General features: G+C 38.2%; 1 protein-coding gene across 1 annotated transcript; it reads right to left on the bottom strand.

The window, feature by feature from the left end:
- Positions 1-7,638: 7,638 nt before the first annotated feature.
- Positions 7,639-10,851, bottom strand: rassf10b (Ras association domain family member 10b). Its single transcript, XM_058400268.1, has one exon. The coding sequence runs from the start codon at positions 10,611-10,613 to the stop codon at positions 9,249-9,251; it is 1,365 nt and encodes a 454-aa protein (XP_058256251.1). The 5' UTR covers positions 10,614-10,851; the 3' UTR covers positions 7,639-9,248.
- Positions 10,852-11,215: the final 364 nt, after the last annotated feature.

The following is an 11,215-nucleotide window of genomic DNA, read 5'->3' as shown; positions in this document are numbered from 1 at the left end:
GACAGCAAGATGTTTCTGTCCTCTTTTGGAGAAATATTTGATTCACTCAATTTCCTCAGATAATCAGTTACAGTCTATTAACATAGTAATCAACGGGAAGATGACAGAAGAGAATGTCTTATTAAATATCCAGCATGTGCATTGTTGGTGTTTTTCCAAATCGTTTTTTTGTGTTCATACTTTCTCAGAATACTACAGTATGTTTGGTGTTTGCAAAAAGCAGCGTACACAGAGCTTCAGGGCATCGGGGTGTGAATCACAATGTAGTCTATGTGAAATATAATACTTTCTGTAAGACAATCCACTGCACTTTGGCTGTGTCAGGCCAAAACAAACTCTGAATACAGATACAGAGACTAATGTAGATCTATAATCACATGCAGATTCTTTATTTTTGCCATTTAATCATCAGTTACATTTAATAATAAACAATACTGTAATCATACTGATGTAAGCACATTCTTCATAATGGACAGATATAAATAAAGAAGACACATTTATGGCATTTGGCAGACACCATTATCCAGTGCTTTGACATCTCTATCAATTAATACATTAACACTGCTTGTTTATTTGTTGGTTTTTGTTTGTTTGATTACTGTTCAGTGAATTTACAGCATCCTTAGGACCTGCCTGATCAGGGTCATGGTGGTTTAAATTAGGCTAATAGTTTGTTTATATTTTAGCCATCTAAATTGATCAGAAAACAAATTGTGAGTTGGCACAAATAAAAATAACTTTCTAAACAGGATAAAGAAAAAACATATGTAGTTCATACTTGATACTAGTTATGAATTCAAGTGATAAAGCTGAGGTTGAGGAACTACTAGAATTCACACACTATGCTGAAAATGCTGTCTGATGCTTTTCCGGTGTTCTAGTTTAACAAGAACCACAACAACAATGACAATAATAATAATAATAATAATAATATATTATACTACATTATCATATTATATATATTGTATATAATATATTGTACTATATTATTATTATTTATTTATTTATTTATGTTTATATTATATACATACTTTTACTTTTATTTTTTATATATATATTTTTATATATGCATATATTTGTATATGTATATCCGATACACAATTGGCTTTACATAACTATTGGTGTTTTTCATAATTTATTTCATATTTAATTTCTACTATAAAAGTTTTTATTCTTCCTATTTTTCTATCTATATATTTTTATTACCTATATCCCGATACTTTTCTTGTCCACACACTGTAAATTCTTCCTTCAAATGTAGGACAGTCGTAAAAAGCATTTCACTACATGTCGTACTGTGTATGATTTCGTATGTGACAAATAGAATTTGAATTTGATTTGAATAATAATAATAATAATAATAATAATAATAATAATAATAATAATAATAATAATAATAATAATAATAATAATAATAATATAAAAGCTTCCGGTGTAGGTCGCACCCAACTCCATTTTAAATCCAAATGCAGATATTTGGATCGCCAAATAGATTCAGACACAGATAATGTCATTAAATTACATCCTCATATTGTATCATGTTGTGTTGTGTTGTGTTGTAAGCATGGGGAAATAAAAGAATATTCATCCATAGAACCTGAGACTCAATTCAGAGTGTCTGCATTTTACAGACAGCTGAGTGCAAGTCAGTGAAGTTTGAATCACCTTAAAGCAAAAACCATGTTATAGAAATAACATGATTTGAATTATTACAGCAGTAGAAATGTAGTGCTACTAGATTTTTTTAGATTGTTTTAGCTTTCACACACATTCCACCTTTATCAAATGCTCGAATATTACAGGTTTATAGGGTAAAACAAATAGAATGCTGTTAAAATGTTTACAATTTTGTATATTGTAAATGTAATATACCGTAGATATTTAAGTTTTATTCCTATGCATTGTCTTTACAATTACGTCCAATCCATTTCCGAGGAAACTTTAGTTTGTTCCCTTTCTGTAAAACACCTACAGCTTTCATGAATACATTGCATGGATATTTTTCTTTTTTTTACTGTGCGTAATTTGTTTCTTTTGCACACTGTACACCAAAACCTTGAATTGAATGATGATTGTCTGCAGAAATATTTCTCACGCAGGTTTATTTTCCCCTAAATCTCTTCAGTTTCTGTGTGAGACAGTGATGTTCACTGATCTAAGCAGACGTGCATGTAATGAGACTCTGATGTTGCAATTCAGTCAGCAGTGTGTGTGTGTGTGTGTGTGTGTAGTAAGGTACAGACATGTGAATGAAGGAGTGATAAGTGTGATAGCAGTTGCATAGCTACCTAAGAGTTTGTCTCGTATACATAAAATTCAGCACAAGATTATAGACTTGATAGCGATATAATAATAAACAGTCTGTTATCACTGTTATTGCAGGTTTGTTGTTTAAAGGAAGGTTGGGTAAGAGTTGTGATAACGGGGAAGCCTGCTTAATGTTTGACACTCTTGAGGATCTGAGTAAGCAGTATTTCAGTATTACATTTCTTTCTTACTATTACATTTCATTTTTTTAGTAAACACTTTCTCCAGGTCAGGGTTATGGTTATGGTTAAGCTTATACCAGGGGTGTGAGATGAGATGTCAGTTTATCACATATCACCATGCACACACACTCAATTAAGCATAGCCAATCCACCTACCAGCATGCTGAACAACACGGGAAGAGCAGGAGCAAACCAGGGACCCTGGAGTTGTGAGATGTCAACACTACCCACTGCACCTCCATGGCAACCTTGTTAGAGGTGCGGATGTTGAAATGGTTGCTGAACGTTGAAAGAGCAATTTAGAAATGCACCAAGCCACATCACGGCACATCAAAAACTTTCCTAAATGTTTGCTTAGTTATTCTGATACTGCTGCCCAAAATACTTCATTAGATCATCAAAAAATATAGCATTATATATAAATTAGTAATTTATAATGTCTCAACCTGTTAGATATAATGGATATCATTTCTCAGACTATCCACATCTCTGGAAAATTGGCACAGCCATGGCTTTCCTTTCAAATGCCACAATATGTGGCACACATGCGCTTTATACAGTACTTTCTTAGCTCTTAGTTCTTTGTTATTTTCTGAAGTTCTGTGTCTTTATGTAGCACCTTGGTCCTGGAGGAATAGTGTTTCATTTCACTATGTACTATATCAGCTATATACAGTTGAAATGATATAAAATAAAATCTTCTTGACTTGACTTGACTGGACAATAGCACAAAATAAATGAATACTTAATGAGGAAATAAAATATCAGTTGACGGTATACGGTTTAGGTATAGTAGAAGTGCATCGCAACGGCGAAGTAGATTTATTTGGCTAATTTTTAAAAGAGAGACAAAATGGGCGCAAGAAATCCAATTCTCTTTTGGATAGTGTCCCTTTTATAGGTCAAAATATGTAGTTGTTAATATATTGATCCTAGTGAACAATGTGCAAAGCCAAACAATACTGGGATGGGGATGTGGTTGATTAGTGGTTAAGGCATTAGCCTTCTGATCGGACGGTAGTGAGTTTGAATCTCAGGTCTACCAAATGGACCCTTGAGCAAGGCCCTTAACCCCTAATTGGTCAGTTGCATGAAAATGAGATAAAAATGTCGCATGTGCCAAATGCCAGAAATGTAAAATGAAATGTACTGAGCGATCCTGCTAGTCCCCACTAGCTATCTGATGGTACAGATACCATTCTTAATCAGGTACCAAAAATAAACTTGGTTCCTTGAACTGGTGCCCAGCGGAAAAGGCACAGCTCAAGCTTGCAAAAGCTCAATGAGTCCCTTGTTACTGATATGATGATGTGGGTAAAATCATTTATCTTCCTGCAACTTTTAGTGCATTCCTCCCTTCACAGTTCTGTGACTTTGTTGTGCTTGAGTGCCCGGGAGGCACCATGTTAAACCTCAGTGATCTTCAACAGACGTCAGAGAGGAAATAAAAGATATCTCAGCTAAAGGCTTCTTTCATTTACAAAAAAAATGTCAAACACAAACTGAGTGCCAAAAAGTTGCATCAGTCATTGTTTTCAAAAAGTCCAGACAGTAATGTGGAAGTTTCCTGCAACAAATGAATGTTAATATGAAACCTCATCAACATCATAATAGACTTCACCTTGAACATTTTGGACTTTATTTGAAGAAGTGCGTAATGTGTGTCAGTCATTACAGTGCTTATCAAGACAAAGGCTAAGCATACAACTTATGAAAATATTTATATTTCATTCCTTCAGTGTGTCCTGTTATAGGAATTTCTACCTTAATATAATAACATACACTAACCATTTCTTCAGCTTGAAATAATGAACATATACCATGAAAGTTCTTCATTTTTTCATCACAAGTCAGCCATAAAATTCTCTAAAACTTGGAGAGATTGTGGGTGTGTTTATAACTTTAGTCTGAAGTTGTTAACGTGGGAGTGGCATGTGCCATTTCACACTACAGAGATCCAAAAATGTCTGACGGACTTTATACTTTAAGTAAACAGACCATGAGGATTAGTAACATGCACCATTCTCGTAAATCTGGTGATATTTTATATTTAATCTGCCCATGAAATGTGCAGGAAGAGAAAAAAAGAACATTAGGATCATCCACTGGGTTAATTGGGTTAACTCAATCCATATACATAAAAAAACTGTACTTTAATTAAACTGAACTAAAAACTTTTGTATATTTTTAAAGGTACACTATATCCATTTTTTTATCCATATGAACATGTTTAATGTACACTAGTGACGAGGAAAGGTATAAGAAAGATATATAAGAAGTGTACTTCTTAGATTGCTGTGGTGTAAAAAAAAGAACAAAACACATACATTGCAGAATAGCACTACCACTACAGGTCCTACACTTTGGTTGAATAAAAACGCGTACTTTAACAAAAGGCTGCTGCCCACAGTGATCACCTGACCTCCTCCTCCTGCGTATAACATTTAGAGCACAGATTGCTGCAGTAAATCCCTAGACAATAAAACAACAATGCTGTAAACCTGCACAATGGCCTGGTTTTATCCCACTGGCTGATCCTCGCTTCAGCTTGTTACAGTGCCATAGTGGCAGGAACTGCACAATCAACTAGAGATGTTGCTTACAAATTCATCTTTTTAATTATTTCTGTGAGAGCACTATTGTGCTCTCAGTATGTATCTTTAAACCTACTGGACAGGACACTAGAAGCTAATTAAAAGTCCACTATATGCACCTTTCCAGGTAAAAGGTCCATACTAGCCACAACAATAAGGAAATTACCTTTCTTTCTGAGAATGTTTTGTATACACTTTAGTCTCTCGCTTGGGTTGTGCCATTCTTCATGCAAGGTCTCATGATGCTATCCTCTTTACAGTCTGTGTTTTGCTAAGACTATATTACTTGACCATGCAACTGCAAGTACTAAGCTACTCCCAAACTCTTCTTTTACACACAGAACAGTCTCAGAAATAAAATTACCAAACTGTTTGTTCCCTCTAGTGACACTATACTGCCAAAAGGTTTGGGACGTCTGCTTTTACATGCACATGAATGTAATATGGAGTTGTCTCGCCCTTTGCAGCTATAACAGCTTCAACTCTTCTGGGAAGGCTTTCCACAAGGTTTAGGAGTGTGTTTATGGGAATTTTTGACCATTACTCTAGAAGCGCATTTGTGAGGTCAGGCACTGATGTTGGATGAGAAGGTCCGGCTCACAGTCTCCGCTTTAATTCATCCCAAAGGTGTTCTATCAAGTTGAGGTCAGGACTCTATTGGGTTGAGGTGCAGGCCAGTCAAGTTCCTCCACACCAAACTCACTCAAACATGTCTTTATGGACATTGCTTTGTGCACTGGTGCACAGTCAAGTTGGATCAGGAAGGGGTCATCCCCCAAGTTGGAGCATGAAATTGTCCAAAATGTCTTGGTATGAAGCTGAAGCATTAAGAGTTCCTTTCACTGGAACTAAGGGGCCAAGTCCAAACCCTGAAAAACAACACCTGAATTCAATGATTTGGAGGGGTGTCCCAAAATTTTTGGTAATATAGTGTATATCTAGTTCATATATTTTACTTCTAGTATGTATCTTTTACCTGGGAAGGATCTTGAAGTATACATTAAATTCATTTTAATGCTTAAGGCTTGAAATGCACATTATCACTCTTCAGGACTAAACGCACTAATTGTACTCTTGATGGTACGACCCCACACTCTCAGAAACAAACATCAAGGGGTTTATGTAGTGTATTTGTTAGTTTTATTTTTTAGGCTGTGTTACTGATCCTTTAGGTCCTATTGTGTACTTTAATTATTTTACTATATTCACATTTCAAGGTTAAGATGCATACTAAAGGTACAAAAGTATCACAATAACAAGAAAAGTAAAATCTGGTACCACCAAGAGTCTATTATTTCCCATTAGTACTCATCTTTTACATGAAACCAAGAAATTAGTGCATCTTCAAATTGAACTTGAAGGACTACTGAAGTACCTTTAAAGCTTTATTTTCAAAGCTAGTTCATGAACCTTCCCAGTGAAAAGCTATACAGTGTCTAAGACTATATCTTTTGTAACTCTTAAGATGAGGCCTTGAAGTTTCCACCTCTGTGACAAAGAATTTTTTTTTTTTCAGAAATTACTTGGATTGCTTGCTTGAAAACTCACTTATGAGGCATGTAGTGGGTTGCTTTTTAAAAAAAATATAGATGTATATATATATATCCAGAAATCCCCAAATGTTTAAGTAACTTACCAAATTCTCTCCATTTTAAACCTATGTGTGCTTAATGGAATGGAAGTAATGAGCTGCAACCTGAACTGGTGTCCTTTCTCAACCTTATTATCCTGTTATCCAGCGACAGATACAATTACAGATGCTTCTCTATGGTGCTGTTGAACTGTTTCCTCCATCTGCTTCCAACTAGCTTAGCATTATATCTCTTCTTTCATCTCATACCTTAAAAACACTTTATTTAGGGAGGTAACAGGGAGCACAGAGGAGCTCAGAGATCTCTGTCCTTGGCATCTTCTTCCAGTGGGATTTCCAGACGCACCCAGTGTAACACCTCCCTGCTATTTCCGTCAAAGATCTTTCTCCTACCGGGTCATTCCTGGTAGTCCAGCACAGGAGGCAGGCAGGGGGTGTCCTCATGTGCAAAAACCATCTCAAATGACTTTCAGTTAACATAAACAGAGTCTCATCTGTGACCTACTCGAAAATTGAGCCCAGACAAAAAGGTGAAAAGAATTCATTCCAACTTCATGACTTCATTCTGACTGTAGGTGAGGACAGGGATGTTGAATGACTGGTAAATTAAGAGATTAGTCTCATGGCTCAGCTCTCTCTCTCTCTACCTCTCTCTCTCTCTCTCTCTCTCTTTCCATGGTATGGAACCTAACCGATCTCACGCTCCTATTTCTGTGACTTGTAAACAAAATGGAAATATACTTGCCATCATTTTCTGAGGCATTAAACAATAATTTGATAATTATCCTTGTACATTAAATGTACCAGACACCTAACTGCCAAACTCACTACTCCAGTTCTTCCATCTTTTTTGACACTTTTATGACACTTTAAAATGAAACTTAAAAAATAAAAAGAGGCAAATAAATAAATGACTACTTAATATACAGGGCTACGACCAGAGTTAAATTTTAAGCGAGGTCCATAATCACTCTTCTTTATTTCAGATAAATAAACATTAAACATTTTCACTGACCACTTTATTAGGAACCCCTGTACACCTGTATGTGTGTGCAATTACGCAATCAGACGGTCATGTGGCAGCAAGCGTGCCATGGTTGTTGGAGCCAGATGGGCTGGTTTGAGTATTTCAGAAACTGATGATCTCTTGGGATTTTCATGCATAACAGAAATGTTACCTGGTCCTCTTTTGTTTCAGTGACCCTTTGGCGATGGACTCAGATTTCTGCTCTTGGCTGACAGGAAAGGAACAAGATATGGTCTTCTACTGTTGTACCTCAAGGTTCTGTGTGGTATGCTTTCTGATATGCTTTTCTGATCACCACAGTTGCAAAGAGTGGTTATTTGAGTTAGCATTCCTGCCAGCTCAAACCAGTCTGGCTATTCTCCTCGGACCTCAATCATAAACTCTGTGATTTCTGCTCACAGAATTGCCTACACTACATGTTGTTTGTTTGGGTTTTTTTAAAGCATAATTCAGTGTGAACTCTAGAGGCAGTTGTGTGAAAATCCCAGGAGATCAGCAGTTTCTGAAAAACTCAAACCAGCCCATATGGTGCCAGTGACCAGACCAAAAAGTAATTTGTCCCCCCTTCTGATGTTTAATGTGAACATTAACTGAAGCTCTTGTCCTGTATCTGAAGGAGTTTAAGTATTGCATTGTTGCCACCTGATTGGCCGAGTGGTCAAATTACATGAATGAACAGGTGTACAGATGTTCATAATAAAGAAGATAGTGATTGTATGTCATAGGTATGTCCAAATGTAATATATGTACATTACTGCCTATAATATGTACATTGTATACCTCTTAACAATTTGGTGGCAATGGCAAACTCTAGTATCCTCAGTTAGAGCTGCTATTCTTGATTCAGTGTTACAATTTCCTCTGCATAGGCTACATTAACAGAATTTCATGGTTTCCATGCTGAATTTGACAATTAGACAGTTAAGTTGAAAATTAAACCCCACAGTCAAAAACAAAACCCTGAAATTGTGGTCCAGACCTTAAAGGTCATCACTGCAGGTTTATCGGCTAAAATTACACAAATTCTATTGACAAATAAAATAATCTAGAGTGCAACTATATCTGGATTTATAGGATTTATTTGACTTAAAATACAGGCTGCATAAACATTCTACCATTTCGTTTGGTCTTTACAATTAATATTGGGCTTTAATTATTAAGCACATACTCCACCAGCCTTTTATAATTGGAATGGTTTAAAGGGAGTGTCTGTGGTGTGACAATCACTCTTAAATCTGGGGACAAATTAACACTGATTTAGTCGACATTAAAATGTGGTCCATGTATAAAAAAAAGATCTATGATCTATGCAGTCGGCTATCACTAGTGACTAAGTGCACATTTGTCAGCAATATTATAATTAGTGTTTTTATATTACATAAACAACAGGTCTAAGGGGTCCAGGTGGTGATTATACACAACACAGCAAACTCTCCAGTGGTTTATTAAATCATACTGTGTCTATTTCAGTCCAGATGTATATAAATACAAACTCTCTTCATGTATTAATTCAGCTCTGGGGAATCTTCCTGTCCCCGTGTGTGTTGCTATACAAGAGACTCGAAAACAGGGGAAATGTCCGAGTCCTGGCTGTGCATGGAACTGAGTCCAGTGTCTGAATCGTCATCATTAGTGCTACACGCTTTAGCAGCAAGTCCTCTGGCCTGTTCGACCCATGCACCATGCCCACTCGCTGTGTCTTCATCCACTCTATCAGTGTCCTTAAGCATGTCGCACCTTTCCTCCTCCTCCTCCTCCTCTTCTTCTTCCTCCTCTTCCTCTAAATCAAGAGAGTCCACTTTTTCAAGCAAATCCCTCAGTTCTTTATCTCTTGCCCTCCAGATCTCCTGCACCAAGTCCAGATCATTTCTAGAAGTTTCTAAATCCGTATTGAGTCTCAGGCCGATGTACAGGCTCGCGTCCAGTTGAGTCCTAATCCGCTCCTCCTCCAAGAGCAGATCGTCCTCAAGTAACATGTCCACCGTTGGAGGCATTTCACATGCATTTATCTCCCACGTTTGATTTATAACCCTGAGTGTGCTATCGTTTTCAAAATCCTTATTAGCCTCCTGTCTCCGCTTCATCCATCTCTGGTTTAGCTCCTCCTGGATATCTCTGGTGATGCTGTCCAGCAGAACCTGGCGATCAGTAAGATCCTCCTGCAGCCTGATCACCTCCTCACACTTTCGGACGTACTCCTCCAACTGAGCCAGCGTCTGTTCTCCATTACTGGGGCACGGATGCCTGGATGCAGCTCCTTCTACCATGTAGGTCTCCTGGACGTAGTTGGCACCATGTGCCCTTACCCTGTCCAGGTGTACCTTAGCCTCATAGAGTTCTATCTCGCGGTCCAGCTCTTGGATGCGCTCCACCTGCTGCCTGATGGTGTGGTCCTGCGAGACCACCAGATGCACAAGGGTCTCCATTCTCTCTGCATCCTTGCACTGCTCCCGCGCGCGCCTCTTATTGATCCGCTCCAACTTTCTGAACGCCTTTCGGACCACGCGCCGTTGCTTCTCGGGCGACAGGGCCATGGTAGCTTGGCGCACGGTACCCTCCCGCGCGCACAGGTTTTGCCGGCTAGGCACGAGTCGCGCCTCGGCACTTCGTGGCGCGCTGCTGCCCAAAGACGCGTCCTGCTTGACGAGTACGAAGCGGACATATTCCTGCTCATCACCCCATGCATTCCACAAGCGCAGGATTTTGGTCTTGTTGGGCAAAACGCGCTCGAACCCGCGCCACTTCTCCACAATGCAGTAAGAGCGCGCTGACGCGGACGTGCGCCCGTGCAAGTTTTGTTCCTCCAGCAGGACTTTGATAACGTCCGCACACGTGGTGCGTTTAGACAATCCCGACACGAGCTTCTCCTCCCGACAAACCCACACGGAAATTTTGCTTTCTTCAGCCTCCATCTCTGACACTCGAGCTCATCAGAAGTTTTGTGCGCTGCCAGAAATCACGATATCCCCACAACGGGTTTCAGTAAAGAAAAAAAAAAAGCCTAGGCATAAATCCTGTGAACAAATTTATCTTGCAAATGCAGACTGTTTTAAAAGTCAACATAAAACCCCCGGAGTCCATATGTTGGTCGTGACTGAGCGCGCGCGCAACTCTCACCGTGTCTCCTGGTCTGCTGCTGCGCCGCGCTGTTTTGATGACATGACACTAAAGAAGGAGTAAGCTCCGCCCATTTTGGGGGGACTAGAGAGCGCACTTGTTCAGGACATAAAAATAAATACAAGACAGGACATTATTTACAATGACTTCAAATCACTTCACATTAACAAATACATTTATGTGAACAAAAGGCGGAGTAGTACTATAATGTTTGGGGAAAATCGTATAAGGGTAATAATAATAATAATAATAATGATAATAATAATAATAATATAGTGGTGTAATAGTTTCACACTGCTTTAGAGAATTGCTTTCACTTTTAAATGGTCATTAATTCATTCATTCAAGGTAATTAGGTCCTAACCTAGTTTGATCAGGTTTAACCATATATTATCAT

This window comes from Hemibagrus wyckioides, linkage group LG10 (assembly GCF_019097595.1).
Source record: "Hemibagrus wyckioides isolate EC202008001 linkage group LG10, SWU_Hwy_1.0, whole genome shotgun sequence".
NCBI classification, from domain to species: Eukaryota; Metazoa; Chordata; class Actinopteri; order Siluriformes; family Bagridae; genus Hemibagrus; species Hemibagrus wyckioides.
The sequence above is the reverse complement of the archived record's forward strand: the minus strand, read 5'-3'. Positions and strand labels throughout refer to the sequence as shown.